At 36.1% G+C, this 24,013-nt stretch overlaps 3 protein-coding genes across 4 annotated transcripts; 1 reads left to right on the top strand and 2 right to left on the bottom strand.

Annotated features, from left to right (window-relative positions):
• Positions 1 to 9,905: 9,905 nt before the first annotated feature.
• LOC109060023 lies at positions 9,906 to 15,295 on the bottom strand. The gene is made up of 9 exons (XM_042737849.1): positions 15,147 to 15,295; positions 14,561 to 14,674; positions 12,288 to 13,964; positions 12,094 to 12,193; positions 11,595 to 11,743; positions 11,398 to 11,510; positions 11,209 to 11,298; positions 11,004 to 11,126; positions 9,906 to 10,916 (listed from the first exon to the last, which is right to left on the bottom strand). The coding sequence occupies exons 1-9, from the start codon at positions 15,199 to 15,201 to the stop codon at positions 10,689 to 10,691; spliced, it is 2,649 nt and encodes an 882-aa protein (XP_042593783.1). The 5' UTR covers positions 15,202 to 15,295; the 3' UTR covers positions 9,906 to 10,688.
• Positions 15,296 to 15,969: 674 nt separating this feature from the next.
• Positions 15,970 to 18,750, top strand: LOC122139577 (glutamine amidotransferase-like class 1 domain-containing protein 3A, mitochondrial). Of its 2 annotated transcripts, none has more exons than XM_042737850.1 (5): positions 15,970 to 16,122; positions 16,750 to 16,865; positions 16,985 to 17,156; positions 18,030 to 18,231; positions 18,344 to 18,750. In XM_042737850.1, the coding sequence occupies exons 2-5, from the start codon at positions 16,758 to 16,760 to the stop codon at positions 18,534 to 18,536; spliced, it is 675 nt and encodes a 224-aa protein (XP_042593784.1). In that variant the 5' UTR covers positions 15,970 to 16,122; positions 16,750 to 16,757; the 3' UTR covers positions 18,537 to 18,750. The 2 variants fall into 2 exon arrangements, with proteins under 2 accessions (XP_042593784.1, XP_042593785.1); XM_042737851.1 differs by having other exon boundaries at positions 16,056 to 16,122; positions 16,753 to 16,865.
• A 2,177-nt stretch (positions 18,751 to 20,927) lies between these two features.
• On the bottom strand, positions 20,928 to 23,737 carry LOC109102597 (L-proline trans-4-hydroxylase-like). The gene is made up of 8 exons (XM_019115991.2): positions 23,604 to 23,737; positions 23,465 to 23,513; positions 22,854 to 23,080; positions 22,078 to 22,351; positions 21,882 to 21,973; positions 21,661 to 21,800; positions 21,438 to 21,542; positions 20,928 to 21,344 (listed from the first exon to the last, which is right to left on the bottom strand). Exons 3-8 carry the CDS (start codon positions 22,975 to 22,977, stop codon positions 21,255 to 21,257), a joined length of 825 nt encoding a protein of 274 aa, XP_018971536.1. The 5' UTR covers positions 22,978 to 23,080; positions 23,465 to 23,513; positions 23,604 to 23,737; the 3' UTR covers positions 20,928 to 21,254.
• Between the last annotated feature and the right edge of the window lie 276 nt (positions 23,738 to 24,013).

Here is a 24,013-nt window from a genome sequence, read left to right on the forward strand (position 1 = left end):
AGGTCTGGTGAGTTCAAGGTCAAGCACACCAACACCATGGTCATTTAACCAACTTTTGGTGCTTTTGGCAGTGTGGGCAGGTGCCAAATCCTGCTGGAAAATGAAATCAGCATCTTCAAAAAAGCTGGTCAGCAGAAGGAAGCATAAAGTGCTCCAAAATTCTTGGTAAACGGGTGCAGTGACTTTCGTTTTCAAAAAACACAGTGGACCAACACCAGCAGATGACATTGCACCCCAAATCATCACAGACTGTGGAAACTTAACACTGGACTTCAAGCAACTTGGGCTATGAGCTTCTCCACCCTTCCTCCAGACTCTAGGACCTTGGTTTCCAAATGAAATACAAAACTTGCTCTCATCTGAAAAGAGGACTTTGGACCACTGTGCAACAGTCCAGTTCTTCTTCTCCTTAGCCCAGGTAAGATGCCTCAGGAGTGGCGTAACAAGAGGAATACGACAGCTGTAGCCAAATTCCTTGACACGTCTGTGTGTGGTGGCTCTTGAAGCCTTGACCCCAGCCTCAGTCCATTTCTTGTGAAGTTAACTCAAATTCTTGAATCAATTTTGCTTGACAATCCTCATAAGGCTACGGTTCTCTCAGTTGGTTGTGCATGTTTTTCTTCCACACTTTTTCCTTCCACTCAACTTTCTGTTAATATGCTTGGATACAGCACTTTGTGAACAGCCAGCTTCTTTGGCAATGAGTGATTGTGGCTTACCCTTCTTGTGAAGGGTGTTAATGATTGTCTTCTATATTGTCTTCTATAATGATTGTCTTCTATATATATATATATATATATATATATATATATATATATATATATATATATATATATATATATATGTATATATATATATATATATGTATATATATATATATATATATATATATATGTAATGCTTCTTATACTTCTATGGATTATGCATATCATTGTATATCATATATTTATATAGGTGATTGTTGAATTAATTTACTTAGTATCTAACAAATAAATACATGGACAGTTCTATATGAGTTCCTTTGCAAATGTGTCTGTGCCAGAATTTCTTTTTACGTAAACACTTATGAAACTGATGATATAACATTTAACTTTTCTGTTTCCTTCTAAGTTCATTTCCTTTTTGCTTGCTAAATAAAGTAAAAAGTCATTCCAAAACTCTTAGTCATAAAACAAAACAATACCTGCTAATGTGCGGCATCTGGAAGTAAAGCTGTTTTACATGTTTGCAAACATGTGAGGCATTCACTATCATAACAATCATTCATCCTCTCGATTTTAAAATCATTTTCAAGCCTTTCTTTGGAATAATAAAACTAAAGACAGACAATGCAACTAACAGGAAAATAATGACCCTTACAAAAAAAGTATACTTCAAGTTCATTTAATTAAAGTTTAAGTATATTTTAAGTATACTTGTAGAAAGTATATTACTATCAATGTACTAATGGTATACTTGTAAGTGTACTATTTCAGTACTACTTTGGACTAAATTGGCCCCTTTTAGTTTATTAAAGTATATTTTTCAGTGTAATTTAAGTGTATCAGTTATAAACTTTGAGTACCCAACTAGTTTACAACTACAAAGTACATTTTTTATTTTTATTTCTGAAAAGTACATGAAAAGTAATCTGAAAGTATCCTTTTTTATTCTTAGTTTAAAAGAAGTATATTAATAGCACACAGGATGTTTGGCTCCACATACTGTACTATACTAAACGTGTGTTTGATTGATTGGTTCTGTTTTTAGATTCACTTTAAATCACTTTGTTGCCACTGACAAAATGTTGTACAGGACCATTATGAATAGCTATGATACATTTCCATTTTTGTAAATAGTCCATAATTAACTTCTCAGCATGTTCTTTTCTAATCATGTCTGCTTCATTCTTTAACTAGTGATGTTTTTTCCCTCCTGTACTGACACCTCTACACTTTTCCAAAGACATCCTGAGATTTTTAATGACCACAGAGAGTCAGGTCCTTGGTTTAATGTCTCATCTGAAGGATGGAGCTCATCTGTTATGTCCGATGTAGAATAATAAATAGGGACAATAATGTGCTGCAAGTTCTGTCTTGATCTTGATCCTGATTAATTAATGTGATTTCAATGATTATACTGATAACGATGCTTTGAAAGGACTGATCCTCAAAAAATTGGACTGCACCTTATTTTTTAAAGTCACAGTGTAATTACACTATACTGAGTAATATTAATTGAAAACATGTAGTAACTATAGGGTTAATTTTGTAATACTGTAGACCACAAACTTCAAATGCTACTCATATACATTGATATTTCATAAGTAGTTTCCCTTCAAAAATGTAAACGTGCTACAATTATGCGTTAAATACCAGATCATGTTGAAATGGTCCATTTGACAGTGTTATTCAGTCTATTTCCTTCTTCCTCAGTAAGAATGGAAAGATCGCAAAGCTTTTGGTCATCAAACGAGACAATCCTCTGGAAGCTGAAAGAATGACGAGTGACATGTCAGGTGTTTTCCAGAGTGAAGTGTCACAATCTTTACTTCATAGAAACCTATTATATTACCATGGTACACGTCCACAACCATATTGCCATGGTTATTTTTTTTATTTTTATTTTATTAATATTATTTATTTACCAGTTATGTTTTTTCTACTTTATTCATTGATTTAAAACAAAAAATTAACTGTTGTGCATAATAATCAAATATTTGTGATGATTTTTGAGCGTTTTACTTTACCTTTTGTCAGCGTTTGGTCAAGTCAAGTCAAGTCAAGTCTGCTTTATTGTCAATTCTTCCACATGTACAGTACATACATACAGAGAATCGAAATTGCGTTACTCTCAGACCCCCGGTGCATACAGATAACACGAACAGTTAGAGCCTAAAAAATCTAGATCAAATATAAAATATAAGATAAAAACTATACAATAAGGGAATGTAAAAAAGACAAAAAAAAAAAAAAAAATAAAATAAAAATAAGGTTAAATAAAAGCAGCGCAAGGCACATGGCAGATAGAGTGCAAACCAGTGAACAAGCAGTGCAGATAAAAATATTTTTAGTGCATAAAAAAAAAAAAATAGCTTATTCAGTCTGATTAAAAGTGACAAAGTGACAAAGGGCTCAAGAGCAGTTATATTATTAAACTGACTGATGAGGTGGTAGAATGATGTCAGTTCCAATAATAAAATATTTGTGATGATTTTTGAGCGTTTTACTTTACCTTTTGTCAGCGTTTGTTCAGTTAACTGTACTGTTGTGCATAATAATCAAATATTTGTGATGATTTTTGAGCGTTTTACTTTACCTTTTGTCAGCGTTTGTTCAGTTTGCAGACGTATAATGTTGAAAACCTTTATATTGTATATACAGTGTAAGTGTAAAACAGCTTAAGTGCCATTTTTAATAATTATTTTATTATTTTACGACATTTTAAACCAGGTCAGACCAACACAATTCCTAAAACAAACAAACTGTTTTAAATAAAGGTTTTCAGATTGCTGAAATGCTGCTTTGTTGTAACTTTGTCATTTTTGTTAAGTATTTTATATTTTGATATAAAAAGATCATCATCTTATAATATTTGTTTTTTCACACATTTTTGCGCCAAAATTTAAAAGGCTACACATTTTTCAAAAATGTAAAACTATAACATCCATAACAGCTTTGCTTTTGAAGGGTGATTGTTCCTTCACAAACAAAGATAGCAAAGTTTGCTTCACGTATTAAGTGTCCTGCAAGACTATATACAGCTACCAAAACAATATGTATTGTGTTACTAAATGAATTTTCTGAGCAATCTATCGTTATCTTGGTGGATTTATTGGCTGAATCAGGCATTCTGCATTCAATTAACGAACAAATTCAAACTAACAAAAGTAATGTTACTAGTTGAAACCAGCTAGGAGAACTTAAAAATCTGAATGCAGTCCAAAGTTACTTGGACTTTTTTCAACAATTATATATTTATATATATATATATATTTTTTTTTTTCTTTTCAGTGTATACATGTTCTAAAATTATACTTGGCACACACCTATGACTGATTAGATCACATTTAGCTTTTTGTTTCACTATTTTATTCAGTATATTTCCTTCTTCAGCAGTGAAGTCTTTCCAGAACTCTCAGTTATGAAACAAGGCACACTGTAAAAAAAAAAAATCTGTGACATTTACGGTAAAATACCGGCAGCTGTGGTTGCCAGAATTTCACCGTTAAAAATATGGTAGCAACATTTTAGGCTTTACAGACTTAACTTAAATTCACAATAAAATACCGTATTTCATTAACTGATGTAATGTTAATAAAGCAGCATACGGAAGTACTAATATCGGTTTTGAACCATTGTAATACTGATAACCACCAAAAAGCAGGTGGTGATGAGAAAAGTCACATGATTATACTGATATACTAATATATATATATATATGTATATATGTTGTTTGTGTGAATGACACCCTGCTCCTTCTATATATATATACATATATATATATATATATATATATATATATATATATATATACACATATATATACACATATACACATATATATATATATATATACACATATACATACATATACATATACATACATATATATATATATAATATATATATACATATACATCTATATATATATATATATATATATATATATATACAAAAGGAGCCCAGTGTCATTCACACAAACACTAAACACCATCATGGTAACACACGTGATATTGAAATAATGCAATAAACATTAATTCAACAACATTAGATGTAAGATAAAACCCCAATGTACACAACTGATAAGAAAAAACTAAAAGAAACAGTTATTTCAATGAAAAAAAAAACATAAAATATGAAGTGTAATGCAGGGAAATCTGGGAGAGTCAAATTACAGTTTTTCACTCTAAATTGTACAATGACTTTTTCTTTTTCACTTCCAAAAACCGTGATTTTAACAGTGTTTTACTGTAAAATTACATTTAATGTAATTACAGTTATTCACTGTATATAGTAGGGAAACTTACTGATAACCAATTAACAGGTTTTTACTGTAGTATTTTTACAGTAAAACACTGTTAAAAACACAATTTTTTACAGAGCAATACCTAATGTAATCTGAAAGCATGATGAGTCAAAATGTCAGCTGTTTTTCCAGAGTGAAGCATGAATCGTGACATTTCCATTATTCTATGGTAGCATTATATTGTTATACTAGGTATGGCCTTTTTGTATACTTCACCTCTCACTGTAGCAATCATGCATGCTTTATTCTGTTTTAATAGAGACATTGATTAAGTTTTTAATTTGAATTTGAGTCGCATTCTACCTCTCATTAATTCATAACTGATTGCTATTAATAGCATTCGAGCATTTTTAGCATTAGAACTACTGTCAGAAAGTCCCATCCATGGGATTTCCAGCCAAATATACTTTGTTAATTATTCTCAAGCAATTTAGACTACTAGATAAAAGCAAAGTATGCTATAGTACTTCAATAGTGTGTGTGATGCTTCCTGTTACTATAAACACACCCTGCGCTCCAGAGACACACCAGACAGTTCAGCTCGGTTTACAGAGGGCATGTGAGGCAGCTCCTCTCAACCTTTACAAAAACACTGAAACCTAAGCAACATAAAGGAAAGTTGCCAACTGAAATATTGCCCATCCTTCATGGCCCACAATATAGGCTGAGTCACCGATATCTTGTGGGGTGAAAAGTAAGAATGAAAGTAGTGTACCACCCAAACCCCACCGTGTCATGCTCTCAGATTCATGCGCCTGTAAACGGATGCTCTGATGCATCCCCCAGCTGCATGAGACATCATGACACCATCTGAGAACTCAAAGAGCAGGTTTTGCCCATCATAGACGGGCTGGCAAATAAAATAAACTGACAGGGCAGGGTCATTGGTTTACTTTGGCACACAAAAGCACACTCATACAGCCTGACACACCAGCATCTTATTTTCGTTTCATTTTCCAGGAAAGAAACTTCTTCTTGGAATAGAAACTGCTGGAAGCCGCACCTACTGTATTACGGATGTCATTTAAAATGTTCACGTATTTGCCCATTACAGAACAAGTGTCCATTTAATATTTAACTTGAAAATTACCCCTCTTGTACTTCCTTCAGGTTAAATCAGATGAAGGTTTATGTGTAGTTCCTGTCAGTAAACCTGTCAACGAGAACAAAACAAATCCAAAAATCTCTACACCGACAAGGTGCCTAATTGCTACCATTGGTCTATAATTAACTTCACTATTATGTCCTCGTCTTCCCTAAGCTGTTTGAGAAATCTGAAAACCACAGTCCAAAATCCATGACTGTATATGAAAAACAAAAATATTTCCTTCCAGTAATATAGCCTAAATAAAGCCAGATTAAATTCTTCGGTAACTCTATTTTAAGGACCAATTCTCACCATAACTAGTTGTTTACAAACAAGCATATTGCTAGAGCATTTAGTACTTATAAACATATATCAATGCTTTATTCTGCATGACCATATGTTAATCTAGAGCACATTAAGAAGTTTATTGAGGAAAAAGCTGTAGTTAGTTAGTTAGAGAACTGAGACATGAGAATTGATCCCTAAACTAAAGTGCGGCCAGTGTTGAAGTATAGGCTACTTAATGTCATTTTATTTTGGTAAATAGCATTAAAATCACCACTCAACGTTTTTTTTTTTTTTTTGGTTACACTTTATTTTGATAGTCCACTTTAGACATTCTACTAACTATAAGTAACTCTGCAACTAAAGTGTTGATATTAAGCAGACAGTCTACTAATACTCTAACGACTGCTAGTTGACATGGAGTTGCAAAGTTACTTACTGTTAGTAAAATGTCTAAAGTCGAGACTATCAAAATAAAGTTTTACAATTTTTTCCCCTTTATTTTACTTCTCTTTTTATTATATGTGCGTATACTATGTATGTATTTATTCAGAGAGTCTGTCTTTGGAATAAAACTATTCCAATTGCATGTTAACATTGGTTAACATTCATTTAGTTCTTCTCCCTCATCAAACACACCTGATTCAATTAGCTCATTAGTGTTTGAGAATGAATATCATGAACAAAATTGAACTACAATTAATAAATAGAATTAACATTAAACTACAAATTAATAAATACTGATGTTACATAATCATTTTAATTTGCATGTCATTTCCTCTGATTGACTGTCATTTGTTTGGAATCTTCTTGCCTTTATTTAGTAACAATAAAGTCACCCAGCAAATCAGTTCCTGCATAGTTTCCTTTGTATGACATATCCACGTTCTTTCAGTCCAGTTTGATTCTATTATTAGTTTTCATTCATATGCAACTTAACATTGTTGTGCTTCGGTGCTGAGAAATCAAATTCTTTTACTAATAGTGAAGGAAGTAAATGAAAGGAAAGAAGAAATCCTAAAGTCCCCAAAATAAAAGAGCTGTTTCATGTTCTTTATGTGAAAGCATGACGTGTCCAGTTTAACGGAGCAAACATAATAATCAAACCTTCATTTGCTTCCTTCTTCACTGCTGATTAACTCATTTAATGCAAAGTACAGAGAAACTTGTGTGATGCTCAATAATAATATATTTAAAACAAAGAAAAAGAAAGAAACTGACAAACTACAGATGATAAATGGAGTTTTATACGAAATCTATATCTCTCTCTCTCACTCTCACCAGAATCATTTTAAACAGAGAAATAACTGTAAGTTAATGCATTTTATTGTAGGGCAAATGATATTCTCAATTTTTAAATAATTAAAAAAATTATAATAATAATTGTAAGACATGGTCAAGATATATATTTCAGTAATTTATCAAACACAGAATCATTTCAGATACTAAACTCTCAGTTATGAAACAAGAGTGAAGCGTGAATCGTGACATTTCCATGATTCTATGGTAGCATTATAATGTTATACTAGGTATGGCCCATTTTATTGTTGGGCAAATAATATTCTCAATTTTTAAATAACTAAAAAAATTATAATAATAATTGTAAGACATGGTCAAGATATGTATATATATATATATCAGTAATTTATCAAACACAGAATCATTTCAGATACTATCAGAATAAATCACACAATTCAACATTATTAGCTTTCATTGACATATTTTTTAAAGTATCAAATATGCCAAAGTCTTAGCAAGCCGCACTACCTGAGGTATTTGGCATTAAAACATTTGGTGTGTTACAGGAAAACAGTCTGCATTATCTATTAAGATTGATAAGCTTTATCTGAACATGATCTGACCCACATTTGTGAAAGGCTGAATGAACGCTGGACGTGTTTGCCTATAAACCGACAAGAAGCTTTGTTACTAATTTACTAACACTATTTCTTCTTCATCTTCCTGAAGCAGTTTGAGAATTTTCTAAACAACAATTAGAAACCCATAGTAAATGAAATATAAAAATATTTCCTTCCAGAAATATAGCCTAGTTAATGTACAGCATTATGAACAATAATTAATGAACTATCATCAATAATAAGGAATTAGCATTCAAATAGATTAATCACTGATGTTACATAATCATTTTCATTTGCATATCATTTCCTCTGATTGTCTGTCATTTCTTTGGAATCTTCTTGCCTTTATTTAGTAACAATAAAGTCACCCAGCTAATCAGTTCCTGCATAGTTTCCTTTTCATGACATATCTACGTTATTTCAGTCCATTTTAATTCTATTCAAATAATTCTAACTGAAACTGACAAACTACAGATGATAAATCATGTTTTATACTGCCTATATATCGCTCTCTCACTCTTAACAGAATCAGTTTAAACAGAGAAATAACTGGAAGTTAATTAATTTTATTGTAGTGCAAGTTAACATCCTCAATTTTAAAAGTTATACTTCAGTCATTCATAAAATACAGAATAATTTCAGATACTAAAATCACATGCATCTCAACATAATTAGGTTTCACTGACAAAAACATTATACATTTTCTATGTGATTTGATGAAAGCAATACTTATTGACCAGTAATTGACTCCTGTAAATGTTTGTGGTTATTTTAATTGAAGTTTGTCATGGTCTCAGTTATTTTAATACGCCAAACCTACAGCCTCGCCTTCTGAGGTATTTGGCATTAAAACATTTGATGTGTTACAGGAAAACAGTTTGCAATATCAACAATCTACTGAGAAATCTTAATAAACTTTACCTGAACACAATCTGACCCAATGTTGGGAAGAATTGAATGAATGCTAGAGAGAATCTTGAAGACAACAATCAGAAACCCATGAAAGTAAATTAAATATAAAACTATTTCCTTCCAGAAATGCAGCCTAAATAAAGCCAGATTAAAGTCTTCTGTCCATGGTTGAAATAACATGCAAACCGGTTTATAACAATGTGTTTTCAAGACATTTGAAGTAGCTTCATGCCACTCACTGTTTAACTTTAAGCTGCCAGTTTGGTAAGTGACATTGCAGTTTGTCAAGGTGTCAAGTTATTAATTTTAACCCCAAAGTGTAATCAATCTACAACCTCACTTCCTGCCTGAGGTTTTTGTCATTAAACATTTTATTTTCAGGAGTTGGCAATGTTAGAAAGACTCATGATTTTAAGACATTTTAAAATTTACAATAAAATATAATAAGACAAAATAAGATTTTAAATGTTTCTATTAATGACACTTTGAAAAAAATCTGTTAATATTAATGAAGTAGAAGGCCATCACACCCCAGTATTTTAATGATATATTAAGAAAGCCTTACAATTTAATGATGACATTTTTGTGTTGTTTCTATTATTAACTCACTGGCTGATCCTTCACCATCCTGCACATCTAAAATATGTTCAAAGTACATGCACTAAGGGGGGCATCTTTCCCCATCTTACATTATATTTGTCCTAAAAATATTCAGGTAATCTTGAGTCATTGCCAAATTACTGACAATTTTATTATTGATTTTTTTCACTGAAATTCACACTGATTCCTACCAAATTTTGGATCAGTAGGCCCAAACAGATAACAATACATGAAAAGTTTACATGGCTTGATCTGAAGATCCAATATTGGTTAAGATTGGACACAATTTGTTTCTAGAGCTAAGCATTTGAAAGTTAAAATCAGAAGAAAAGGTCAAATTCGAGCACTTGGTGGCACTAGAGGGTTCGAGGGGGCACCCTAACCTTGGCCCCAGAACTTTTCAGACCCATCCCACCCCAGCATTTTACCATGGCTGTTATTGACTCAGCCAGAAAAACAATCAATGTTACACACTTTCAGTGCTTAACCCTAATGCTGTATATATGACAGGTTTTCAGGCATTGGTTTTTACCATTCTCTGCAGGACTGCGGGTCTATGGACACCATATTTATTTAACTTTCAGTATTTTATACAAGTCTACAGTATATTACAAATATAAAACAACACATTGACAAATTAAGAATATACACAATGTTACATTGTAAAATTTCTTAAAATTAATAAATAAGTAGAAAAGGGTTTACAATTACTAGTAAGATAATGATAACCGCACTCATATGGTAAAAATGATTAACAACACATTAATATTGCCTATTTGCAATATAATTTGCCTATTACCATCTTTATTCATTCATATAATTGTAATGTCTTTGTTTCCTGGCCCATTTGTCCAAAACATCTGATGTTAACTCACTAAAAGTCTGTACAGTACATGTTGAACAATTACAGTTGAAACACATTCAGTGTTTGGCAGTGTCTATAAAGACTCGTCCTCCTCCTCCTCCTCCTCATGTTGGCTGAGATCCAGAGAGCTCTGGGAGTTGGCAGGGGAATTTTGACTAATTCCAGAGTCTGTCTGAGTCTCTGACAAGTTTGTCTGAGAGACTGTGAGATGCCTGTGAGGATCTGCGACATCTGTCTCAAAAGCTGCATTCATCTGACCATGCATGTGCTTCTTCTGAATGCCCTCGAAGATCTGAAGAACCTTGAGAAAATCACAACAAAACAGATTCGCTGTGAACTTCAGACAGCTGCATACGTTTTTGAATAATAGGACATGTGTGCTAGTTACCTTAGATTTAGGAATGAGCCCGACACGGAAAAACCCAATCTGGCCATTCTCAATTTTGGTGCAGTCTACCACTGTGGAGGCGATATTCTCTGGAGACGGTCCATCACAAAGCACCCCATCTACCTGCACGATATACGCCAATGAGATTTAATTCCCCCAATAGGTAATACCTATGAATCTTCAAACAAATGAACCATCTCTGTACCTTGTCACCAAGTTTGGCATAAACTTGGTTATGATGGGTAGTATCTGCCTCACCGGTGGGATTAGCAGAGGTGACCGCAATGGGACCCACCTAGTCAAACAGATATGCATGGTTTATACAGTAAAGGTCTACGATAAACAGCTTTTTTTTTTTTTTTTTTTTTTTTTTAGCAAATATGACAACACATACTGCATTAATGAGGTGTGTAGCAACAGTGCAGTCTGGGTTTCTTATGGCTATGCTCTGCGGTGTGCCAATGTATTTGGATGAGTCGCCCAATCCAAAGAATTCCATCCATGGAGCTACAAATAAATGGAGAAGTCTGGGTTAAATTTGACAAAATGTGGTACACATGTCAAGTACAATGTGAATACCACATTACCCACCTCTAGCTATGACTAAGCTAATGGAAGACGGCCAAGCAGCTTCCATAAAGTCCCAAAGGAGAGGGCTGATCTGGTCCCTGACTGGCTCCAACTGCTTTATAGACGAAATCCATAAGGACATGGGTCGTTCTTTCGCCTGTTTCTTTACCCTATTAAGGTGTGATTGCATGGTTAGGAGACACTGGTGGAGCAGAAACCAAAGACTTTTCGGTCACACTTTTGTTTGAGGACCAAGCTAACTATTAACTATGACTGTTTCATCAATAAACTCTTAATTACTGCTTACTAATAGATAGTATTAGTACTCACATTTTAGGTATGATTAAGGCATCTAAAATATGGTCATGAAGAATGGGCTTTTAATATGTGCTTTATAAGTATTTATATACAGCAAATGTGCAAGTAATATGCATGATAATTAGCAACTAGTTAATAGTGAGAGCTGGTCCTTAAACTTAAGTGTTACCGACTTGAAATAGAAGTGGGGAAGGTAACTGACTTATATGCCTTTTCAACAGCCTGTGGACGATTGCAAGCTGCCACAAGCACATAGACGGTGTCTGTGGGCATTCCACATATGCCCCCGTTCTTCATGATCTCTGTCATAAAAGAAAGGAAAGTATGTTGGTATAGACACACAAGCATTCATGAATACACCAATAACTTTTCCCAAATTTTACTTAAGTGGCTCACCTGCAATTTGCTGAACGGATGAGGACTTCCTGGCTGGAAGGTGAGGGCAGCTGTCTTTGCCTCCTCCAAAGCCACTCAACTTGATGAAAGGATCGCCGAAAGGCATTTGTGGGCTTTTAAAGGTGCAGTTGAAAATGCTGGCCAGGAACATGTAGAAGCTGACCAGCCCGAGGATAATGGTCACGCCGATATCGTAGCCGTAGGGCAGCGCGCCTACTGCATCCAGTAAGAAGCTAATGAGGATGAGTTGGAAGGTAAAGGTGTAGATGAACCAAGCCTTGTTGAGAAACAGGGCCCCTGCTGTCACTAACACATTGAAGAGCATGAAACTGATGATTCCCACAGCTAGGTGTAGGCCACGCACATCTCCATAGAGGCCTCCGAAGCGCGTCAGTCCCCACACTGTCCACATGATACCGTAAAGGATGAAAGTCGAACTTTCTAGGGTCTTTCCTCGAGCGAAGGCAACAGAGCCACATATCAGGTGCAGCACACCACCGGAGACCACCGCCCAAGGCAGGATCAGAATAGCCAAGGGGTTTCCACTAGAAAGCGAGGCTGTGATTGAAAATGCGGCCAGGACACTGCAGCCGTGGCCCAACACCTCGGCATCAGCATATTTAGAGTAGCCCAGATATGGAGCGTGTAGATCTTTGCTATTGGTTTGCAAGACAAATCTATTACTGCGGGCCAACAGGTTCTTAAGGAAGCCTGCACCTGTAGGTATCTTGTTTGAGGAAGCCATGTTATAAAGGGTTATAAAGAGCACAAAAGCGGAGGCAACGAATATGGCGGCCTGTACGCCTTGTGTTCCCCTCTGAAAGAAGCTTTGGGGCTCGGATGCAATTGCTATACAGTATGCCACAAAAAACAGCTGGTAGATGGTGTTCACAAACCCACCCTGCAAGTTAAACAAGGCCAGGATGAAAAACAACACTGAGAATACAACTGGGAATGGCACTGGGGAATAGGGCACTTGGTTTGTGAAGTGAACCACTAGCGCGGTATACCCTTCAGTGAACCGCAGGATGGATGTGAAGCCATAGAAAGTGGCTGCCAGGGTGTCCATAGATCTGTAGCTCTTAACACACACACCCAGCTGGAAGACGCCAGCGGTCCACAGCCAGGGCACATGGCCAGAGAAGAGCTTAGGGACAACACCGAGCAGAGGACAAGCTAGCACACTAGCTGACAACAAGTTCATGATCACTCCGACTGTCACAATATCATTAACCTCTTGAATTTGTATTGGTTTCACGCTATCTTTGTTGAATGTTCCGGGGAGCTGAATCTTTCTCTGCGTGATGTACGATAACAAACGGCCACTTCCGAAGTAAGCGCCCACAAAACAGACCATGAGGTAGCAGACAGCGGTGGCTGCCTGTCCGAAGGCCGAGTCTGCCAGACCTGCAATCTGGTGGGCGCACGCGAGACATATGCTCAGGGCGATGAATGAGAGGACAACCTCGTGACATAAAATAGCCACGATGCAGATGGCAAGCAGTGCCAGAGTGAAAGCTGCAAGGCCTGGCACCATGGCGTCTCTCAGCCCTCTGCTGCTATTTATTATGTTTTCACCTGCAAGTATGTGCACTAAACCCGAACCGCACCATAGGGCTGACACTGTCAGACACAGACTACCAAAGAGTACATTGTGGGACTGGCTGCGTCGAACACCTGGATAAAGGACAGTGAGATGAAGAATGAAGGACAAAGAGGGAAAGTTTTACATGGGATGATTTATGTATTCAAAGTCAGACTGCATAAAAAGAGTTTAAAGCTGAAATGTGTAATTTCTGTACAGAAAAAAAAAACACTCTTAACAAAAGTCCCTTTTTTCCAATTAGTCAGACAAACAAATAGCTCGGTTCCAAACCCATGACATTTAAAAGAGCCAATGTTGTCATGTCAGAGTGCTCAAAAACAACGTTTTGATAGTGTCACAGTGCCACACTGTTGATGTTTTTCTTAAAAAATCAATCTTCAAATAATTTACTTTGAGATTCAAGTCTACATGTACTACATTTGTAATATTTCAATCTGGATATAGTGACACTAGTTGTTGAATTAACCAAATAATAAAAAATAGTTCTTTTTTTTTTTCAGTTTCTCCATTTGACACTAAAACTAAAACAACACAGACTATAAACACACACACACACACACACACACACACACACAAAACTTTAAAAATCAGTGATGCAAATGTGATTTGCATTTCTGTGTGCAGTACATTACATCTGTTTTGTAGTCTAATATTGTGTAACACATACCTGAATAAGCCAGCAGAGCAGCGAATATGAGGAGCAGAACTCCTAAAGCTGTGTTTGTGATCACAGGTTCGTCTGGAGAGCTCGCATAGTTGTTCACCAGAAGCAACAAAGAACCTATTCACAAGACATTATTATTATTATTATTATTATTATTATTATTATTATTATTATTACCCTATGATATTTTTAAGGGGGAAAAGGATTACCAGAGATGAACAGAATCAATGAAGATTTACATCTTATCTGTTTTCACATCAGCGGTGTAGTTAAAGTACAGTACACACGTTAATTTTGCCCTCTACTGGCGTTAGCGAAATAATAAATAATACGTAAATAATAAGCCAAATATTAAACAGAATTCAACTCACAAGAATGACTATTATAATTAGCCTATTAATAAACATTTAGAATAACAACAGTTCGTAATGCAAATATTTTTTCATTTGGACATTTCTTGCGAAAAGTTTTATTTTTATTTATTTATTAAACATTCGAGGTAAATAACTGCGATTATAACTTAAATACTCGCTAATAAATAATTTCTAAAATATCTCTTCTTCTTCTTCTTCTGTTTTCTGCCACCTACCCCCAGAAATGCCCAGGACTCCGATGGATAAGTGCAGTGATTCAGACTCCGCCATCCTCAGTCAGATGCGCTCTTCTCACACGCGCGCGGCTTTATACACACCCGTGACGTCATGCGCCGCTACGTCAGACATGCGCTCACAAAAGCCCTTTATTTCCTCTTGTCCTGGAGTTTCCTCATCCTTTATACCACTGCTGGAAAATTACTAATATCCTTCTAATACAAAACAAAATTAATTCAACTATATAACTTGTATATATTCAAACCTTTGCTCCTAAGTTAATATTATATAACTTATTTTAGCCTACTTTTTGTTTAATAAATTGAAACGTAATTTTTATGTACATAAATTGTGGATTTTCAAAAACATTTTACATTTAGAGTTACATTAATTATTATACATTAATTTCAAATTAATTAATGAAACAATAAATACAGAGCTCAAAATTAAGATAAGTATTATGAAACTGTGGCTGTCAGAAGGTAATGGGATATGTTCATAATTAGTGTGAAATACTACACCTGCGGATACTCTACGAGGACACCTGAGGAGAACTGACTTACAAAAAAAAAAAATATATATATATATATATATTGTGCTGCATTTATGCATTTGCTTTGATACTTGCTTATCAAATAAAGATACATAGGCTGCTAAAGTTTGTAACCTAATATACTCTAGAGTTCTCCACAGTGCCCTCTTTCATTCACATGAAGCTTATCTTCAGCTTCATTACAGTGCGGTTAATATGGCACCAATATAAACACATGCAGGTGAGCTCAAAGAAACTGAGGTGTGACTAAGCACAGAGACAATAGGCCTATAGTTTAATTTTCCTTCCAGGAACAAGCCATCGTGGGAGGGACTGTCCAGCCCCAATATAAGCAGCACTCAAGTGCGTGGTGAGAGAAACACTCAGGAAGAAGCACACTTCACTGCTCAACTCAACTCAACTCAACTCAACTCTCTAACAAGGTAGGCTGCTGCACTGCTTTAAACAAATGCAATTCTAGATTTAATGAAAACTTTAAGATTGTTGGACATCGAAACATCGTTTATTTTAACAGTAGGTAGGCTATTTTCTATATCAAAGTTCTGATATTTCTTAAGTTAATTTTAAAATGAATCTTAAAATGTATTTCTAAGTTGTTGTTTAATGTTACTTCAAAATGTGAATCAATATTTAGTAGCAGCCCGTGAAAGCAGCTTCGGCGAATGTTAATCAACATTTTGTAATATCTTAACGAAGCATTTCCTGAATCCAGTTTCTGTTTAATGCTTGTTTGCGTTAACTCCGTGGAAACTGATCTTGTGTCACCCGGGCAAGATCTCTAGGGCGCGAGTGTTATGTAAATATTAAATTCTGCCATTGTAAGTGTTTGCCACCTGTTGCCTACTTGCCATATCTTTTTTCAGTGCCAAGAAGAGTCACTTACTGTTCGAATGAATATGTGCATTATTAGCATTATTAGTTCATTTCTCTGTCTCTCTCTCTCTCTGTCTGTGTGTGTGTGTGTGTGTGTGTGTGTGTGTGTGTGTGTGTGTGTGTGTGTGTGTGTGTGTGTATATCAGCTTCAACCAACAAGAGCAAATACATAGCAGCAGCAGGCATGGCAAAGCGCGTGGCGGTGATTCTGTCCGGCTGCGGCGTGTATGACGGCACAGAGGTTCACGAGGCGTCTGCTGTGATGGTGCACCTCAGCCGAGCAGGTGCCAAGGTAATGCACACAAATAAAGCAACACAAAGCTTAAAAGGGTTTTTTGAAAAAGAACACTCTGAAAATCTGGGTTTTGTTTAAACCTTGAAATAACGCATGCAGCTGACGTGGCTTTGCAGGTCCAGATGTTTGCGCCTGATGTTGAGATGATGCATGTGGTGAACCACTGTGAAGGCAAGCCCGGGACGGACACGAGGAACGTGCTGCAGGAGAGCGCGCGCATCGCCCGGGGTGACGTCACAGACCTGGACAAGCTGGACGTCGGCGCCTTTGATGCGCTCATCATTCCAGGTGATCAGACAGCTGCGGCAAAGACCCGCCCACAGCACGAGAGAGAAATATATAAACGAGAAATGAATGTACGATTACGTTCTGTTATTATAAGTGCGTGCTGCAGTTTTGACGTCTGCTGCTTCATTATATCATTATTATCATTTCAATTAACGTCCTTGATAAGTGTTTAAATTCAGTGAAAATAACCTGGCATCCACTTTTATAATGTAAGGTGCACTTGTTATTATTTATTTATTTACTTAAAAACTGTCATAATTTAGAAATGAAAGGCCATTTTATTTTATTTATTTATTTCTGTGCGGGTCTATTTTTAAAAATTTGTAAACACCTACTTCAGTGATTGGGTAGCATATGAAATAGGAAATACATGTGAAACCTTTTTGACTAAATTTATATTATTACAGCTTCCAAGACTGCTTAATCATAAAAAGTGTTAATTATAACAATAGGGTTCATGATTCTCTAGGGCCTAACAGGAACAGTGTAAACTCTTTAGTCACTGGCTTGATTTGTTGACACATAAAGAGCAATAAACCATTGTGCAGCATTAAGGAGTCTTTTTTTATTTTTTTTATTTTGGTTCCAAGCTAGATCAGTCTACATTTTTTATGTAACGTTAAAAAAAAAAAAAAAAAAAAAAAAAAAAAAAAAAAAACCTAACTTGTAAGACTAGTCTGTGCCTTTTATGCAACCGGCCGTGTCAGTAAAAGTTGTTTTTGGAATAACAAGGAAGTTTTGAGTTTTGAACTGAAAGACTGAAACTTTAATTAATAGCATAGTAACATCTTATATGTTAAAATATCAAGGAAATTTAGATTTCCTTCTTCATTATCTCTTCAAAAGTAAATTAACTCTTAATGTGCCGTACAGGTGGTTTTGGAGTGGCTAAAAACCTGAGCGACTGGGCCTCCAAAGGCAAGGATTTCTCAATAAAACCTGAGGTTGAGAAGGTCATTAAAGCTTTCCATCAGGCCAAGAAACCCATGGGCATGTGCTGCATCTCTCCTGTCCTGGCAGCCAAAGCTATTCCCGGGTGTGAGCTGACCGTCGGCCACGACTCGGAGTGTGAGAAGTGAGTCTGGGCAGGTTTTTGCAGTAGAGTCATTAAAACTGGGCTCTGATGATGTTACTAGTTACGAGGTGCTTTGGTTCTGAACTCAGTGTTGTCTTTCTTGCGCTTGCAGGTGGCCGTACGCTCAAGTGGCTATAACCATGGCTGAACTGGGCTGCAAACACTTGAACAAGAATGTGGGTGAGGTGCACATCGATGCCAAGAACAAACTGGTGACAACGAGTGCATTCATGTGCAACACTGCCATCCATGAGATCTTTGATGGTCTGGGTGTCATGATCAAAGAAGTTCTCAAACTAGCCTAACTTTGTCATTTCAATGTCTGAATATTATTACATCAACAGATATGTATATGTATTTATAAATGAATTATGTTGTCATTTAAACGCAGAAAAAAAAAAAAAAACCATCACAAAACCAAGGATACCAGTTCATTTTCCGTAAAACAGGGCAACATACTGTTAGTGTTTGTATTTTTGTGGTAGTCCATTATCAATAAAACTGAACAGATTTTAAACATTTCGTTGTTCATTGATGTGTTAATGTGTGTTCACACCATTATAGACAATCTCAATTATTTTACAATAAGTATTTTAACTTTTATTGTTATTTGGTTTTTCATTAAGATTGGCAACTTACACGCCCAAATACTGGCAACACTAAAGTGGATTTCATTTCCATAAAAATTAAATTTAATATATATATATACAAGAATCAAAAATTATATCTGATGCCTGAATAATTTTTAGTTTTACTATATATATATATATATATATATATATATATATATATACACACACACACACACACCTTGCTTTGAATGACTTCAGCACATCTGCGGCTGCAGGACATCACTAGTTTCTCACACTGTGCTAGTGTGATCTTCTCTTCTTCCAGTCTCTTCCATAGATCGGTGACTGTAGAGGGTTAAAATGTTAAAGACCACCAACCAAAAATTTAACAGAAATCTCAAAACATTTTAACATCACTACTCTGATCCAGCCATTTCATTATTTCAGTATTCTTAGCTTCAAGGAACTGCTTTACCTGTTTTGCAGTATTGCAAACCGCATGTTGCTGAAGAAGTTTCTGATAAAGATTTGCATGCACTCTGCCATGTAGCTGTATAAGATGCCCAACTACTGCTGCAGAAAACATCCTCTAAACCATAACACTTACTCACTGACTTATTTATGCACGTGGGCTTTCCCCAGTTTGATATTAAACTTGCTTTCACCATTAAGTGAACTTTTGACCAGTTCTCCTCTCTCCACACAACATGCTCCTCAGCAAAGGCCTGATCTTAGCCTTTTGATTCTTTCTGTTGATGAGAGGTTTGGTCACTGCAGAGTGCGCTTTCAGTCCGACTTCTTTTAAATGTGCTGAGACAGATCCTTACCTAGTCCAGCACTGAACTGGTGAGCAATTCCAGCTGCGGCGTTGAACCGATTCCCCATTGAGAGTCTCCTGTCTTCTCATGCATTTGTCTTACGTGGACGACCAGACTTTTTGGGGAACTTGAATTAATTATTCTCATTGTAAAGCTGCAATATTCAAGAAATCACAGATCTGGAGTGACCAACTTCTCTTGCATTGGCCAAAACGGTCGTCTCTTTGGACTTCATCTGGACTGTCTCCTGTCACAGGCTTTCAGTCACCTTAGAGCAGCCCGCCACCTTACAATCACAGTTATAATTAGAGGAATGCTGCCAGTTAAACAGGGTTTGTCATATAATTAAGAAAATTAGCACCAGGTGCCAGATTAACACCAATAACTTGGAGGAATCTGCAAGTGTTCTCTAACTTTGATCAGTTCTTTTTCAAAAATCTCATTTAAGTTTTTTATACTGTGCTTCAGAACCACATTTAATCAGTTTAATGCATCCTTGTATATATATATATATATATATATATATATATATATATTAATCCTGTTATGATAACTTAAAATAGGACTATGCAGTGACCTTGAAATGTACATGAAAAGTGGACGTTAGAATGAAGTCATGTTTAGAGACGAGGGTTGAAAACACATGATTCCTGGTTTTCTTTATAAATATCTATATATACTTTAAACAGGATAAATATTTTGTTATTATAAACAAAATCAATTACATCATTACATTAAATATTATTGCCACAGGGAAAGCTTTACGTATCTAGTAAAAACATAAATAGTAGGCAATATTTATTTTCAGTGAGATGTTGGTCATTGTGTGCTTTTAAAATCTCTTTACAGTGCACAATCATTGAATCAACTAATCAACACCGCAGCTAAGCCTTTGCCACTTTTGTTTCTTTTCACTGTCATATTTACCTTCTTTGGACAGTTGCAGAAATGTGATGATTTTTTCTTCACGAAAAAAAAAAAAAAACTACTCTCAGGATTTATTAAAGACATACAGTTTTAAAAAAATACAGCTAAAAAAAGCATGGACAGTTGTTTTTGTGGCATTTGCAGGAGTTTCCCTTTCAACATTTATGGGAGGAGAGGATTTAAATGAGTCAAACAATGTGATTTACTAAGGTTTGTGGTAATGAGTTTAGTAATATTTGCAACACTACTTAAAGCTCAGGAAAAGCATGTCTTAACCCGTATTGCGCTGGACCTTTCTGCAATAGATGCTCATTTGTGCTGCTCTCGGTGGATTGCATTATGTGGTGTTGTTGTTGCAAATGACTTAAACATCCAGAGGTAATATTGAACAATTTATTGAGTATTTCAGATCAGTTCCATATTCAGAAAGTGACAGTCAAAGGACACATACAGTTCAAAATCCTATAATACATGAATCACCTGAAAACCCTGAAAGATACATACCCAGATTTTAAATTAAAAACAAATATATGACATATAAATATAAATATATACTTTAAAATTTTCACAAGTAATGCTAAATAATAAGAAAAACAGGTAGAACGGCTGAAAACGCTGTTTCATTTGACACACACATTGTTAGAGTTTAATGAGTTCATAAAGCCAAAGCACCCATGTCTTAAATAAAGAGGTCATTATAAGCCGGTCACAGACTGGAGGTTTTGGAGAAATGGTTGTATTTGTCAACACCGCTGACCAGCACCGTGGCAGGGAAAGTCCTGGGACGCTCAGGGTCCTGTCAGCAAAACACACACATATTTATATGCTTTTTCCAGCTAAACATCTGGATATATGTCTATGTGAAATGCAAACTGAGAGAGATGTTTACCTGGATTGGATAAGTGCATGTAGGGACATATCGGATCACATAGCCACAGCGCCTCCTATTGGATGTGTTGGGATCGCTGGCATGAACCAGAAGTCCGTCATGGATCTGAATCCAGAAGCAAACTTAAATTAAACTCAGATATAAGCTCATTTTGATTTGTTCCATAGTTTTGACTGGAAGTGTGTTATTTTTTCAGACTGTCATGGCAAGTATTCATACTCACAGACATCTGACCAGCTTGAAGGGGACATAAGATGGCCTTCTCCGTCTCCACCAGCTCCTCTGGGATCTCCTGATTGACGCTTAGCATGTTGCCAGCTCGTTTTGACTGGTAATGGGGCAGAAGTCCAGAGTGGTGGCTTCCTGTTGGGAAATAAGTTTAGACACATTACAAACCAGACAAAGTGACACGATCCATCTTGCAAACAGAGACGGTGTTCATACCTGGAATAACCTGCAGTGCTCCATTGTCCTCAAGTGAGTCATCCAGAGCGAGCCAGACGGACAGAACGGGACCTCCATCAAAGCCCCAGTACCTGGAAACCAACATATGATGATTACTGAACACTCGGGATGGATATCTAAGCCAACAGAAACCCAAAACAGCGTTTTTAATTTCCTTCTGTGGAATTGTGCTTACTTCATATCCTGGTGCCAGGCCACAAACGGCATCGCCTCTGGCTTCTCAATGCCATCCTTTTCCTTATCACAGGTGTTGTTCGGTTGGATGACGCCGTTGCTTTTTTGCATTTTGCTTATTGGATATTTACAAATGAATCTGGAGTCCAGCAGGATGACGTCTGGCCCCAGAACCGCTGTGACCGCCTCCAGAAGCTTAGGGTGCTTGGCGAGGCCCATCACCCAGTCATACTCCTTGTGGACATTATGAAGGCTGTAAGCGGTGTAATCTTCACCTGTTGAGGAATACTTAGATTAATTTAAGTCCAAACCTCAATTCAAAGGCTTATATGTGACCCTGGAGCACAAAAGCAGTCATAAGTCGCTGGGGTATATTTGTAGCAATATCCAACAATACATTGTATATGACAAAATTATCCATTTTTCTTTTATGCCAAAAATCATTAGGATATTAAGATAAGATCATGTTCCATGAAGATTGTTTTGTAAATTTCCTTATATAAATATATATATATAAAACAATTAATTTTGATTAGTAATATGCATTGCTGAAGACTTCATTTGGACAACCTTAAAGGCGATTTTTCTCAATATTTAGATTTTTTTGCTCCCTCAGATTCCCGATTTTCAAATAATTGTATCTCGGCCAAATATTGTCCTCCTAACAAACCATACATCAGCGGAAAGCTTAGTTATTCACCTTTCTCAATTTTAAAATATTGACCCTTATGACTGGTTTTGTGGCCCAGGAAAAGCTCACTGAGCACTGAAGCTCACCATGTTTTCTCTCCAGGTCAGCGAAGGCGTCCCGGGCCTGCTGCAGCTCTTCAGGACTCAGGATGGGAATGGCCGACATGTACCCCTGCTGCTCGTACAAGGCCTTAGCTGCGTCTCTCTTCATGTCTGAAAATGCAGTGAAACTTCCTCTTGTCTTCTGGAGATGTGCTGAGAACGTCGTCTCTTGCTTCGTTTGCTTCTCAAGGGCTAAAGCTCAGCTGTGCAGACTACACAGGGAAAGAAAACCTGTTTTTATAACCTGGTCAGAAAAATGGGAAACAAAACTGTGCATCCACGTTCAGTCATTTCCATTTTCGACCTCTGAAAACCTCCTTGTTTTGGCTCTACTCCTCCCTACTTATTCATGGCACATTTATTCTGGGTTGTTTATGCAGGAACAGAGTGCTATAGTGTCTGGAGGCAATGGTCCATGAGCAATTAAATGGGAAGAACATGCTACTCTTAAGCACATGAGGGTGGAGGTGAGCATCAGTTAGCAGATCTGTTAAATACTGGCAGCTAGAATGCATACTCAGGCCTTACCATCTATTTAGTAGACTTATTTTCATTAAAAGTTCACAGAGTGTATGCAGAGAGCTAAAAACACTCACGTGAGTCAGAAAGATGCTGATTTCCTATAGTGCTGAGTCTAGGTCCAAGCTGTAGACAAAGTTGAAAGCACAGTATAAAACAATTATAAATCTATCAAGGAAAGTATGGAAACTGAATCATATTTAATTCAGCCAATACCTGTTCTTTGCTCTTCAGGCTGTTTCGTCCTGAGATGTCTTGCTCTTCACTGTCAAACTGTGTTTATATACAATAAGTTGTGAATTAGGCTCCTCCTCCAAAATGACATCATGGCACACTTAATATTTTAGTCTCCAGGAAAAAAAACAAAAAAAATATTTGAACCACCCTATCATACATTATAGGGTGTGTAAGTATGCCAAATTATGTTGCAATATGCTGAGTTAGTCAGCCAATGATGCTGGAATTTTTAGGGAGTCATAAAGGAGCCTTTCCTTTTGTGAGTAAGGTTCTTTGTGTTTATCTGTAACTGGATAATACTCAAGAACACAATGCTATTTTTGTCACTCTCGGTATGTGATGAATGTGATCTACATTGTCACCTGATGATAAAGCAGAATCATTTATTC

The sequence above is a fragment of the Cyprinus carpio genome, chromosome B14 (genome assembly GCF_018340385.1).
Source record: "Cyprinus carpio isolate SPL01 chromosome B14, ASM1834038v1, whole genome shotgun sequence".
Lineage (NCBI taxonomy): Eukaryota > Metazoa > Chordata > Actinopteri > Cypriniformes > Cyprinidae > Cyprinus > Cyprinus carpio.

Excerpts from the sequence above, each read along its gene's own strand:
- LOC109060023 (XM_042737849.1), bottom strand. The coding sequence starts at position 15,201 with ATGGCGGAGTCTGAATCACTGCACTTATCCATCGGAGTCCTGGGCATT. Across the intron at positions 11,744-12,093 it reads GCTGTTGAAAAGGCATATAA|GGTAAAGAAACAGGCGAAAG; the intron begins GTCAGTTACCTT and ends ACACCTTAATAG. Across the intron at positions 10,917-11,003 it reads GGCTCATTCCTAAATCTAAG|GTTCTTCAGATCTTCGAGGG; the intron begins GTAACTAGCACA and ends GATTTTCTCAAG.
- LOC122139577 (XM_042737850.1), top strand. The coding sequence starts at position 16,758 with ATGGCAAAGCGCGTGGCGGTGATTCTGTCCGGCTGCGGCGTGTATGAC. Across the intron at positions 16,866-16,984 it reads TCAGCCGAGCAGGTGCCAAG|GTCCAGATGTTTGCGCCTGA; the intron begins GTAATGCACACA and ends GTGGCTTTGCAG. Across the intron at positions 17,157-18,029 it reads TGATGCGCTCATCATTCCAG|GTGGTTTTGGAGTGGCTAAA; the intron begins GTGATCAGACAG and ends TGTGCCGTACAG.
- LOC109102597 (XM_019115991.2), bottom strand. The coding sequence starts at position 22,977 with ATGAAGAGAGACGCAGCTAAGGCCTTGTACGAGCAGCAGGGGTACATG. Across the intron at positions 22,352-22,853 it reads TGACCTGGAGAGAAAACATG|GTGAAGATTACACCGCTTAC; the intron begins GTGAGCTTCAGT and ends ATTCCTCAACAG. Across the intron at positions 21,345-21,437 it reads CATGCACTTATCCAATCCAG|GACCCTGAGCGTCCCAGGAC; the intron begins GTAAACATCTCT and ends TTTTGCTGACAG.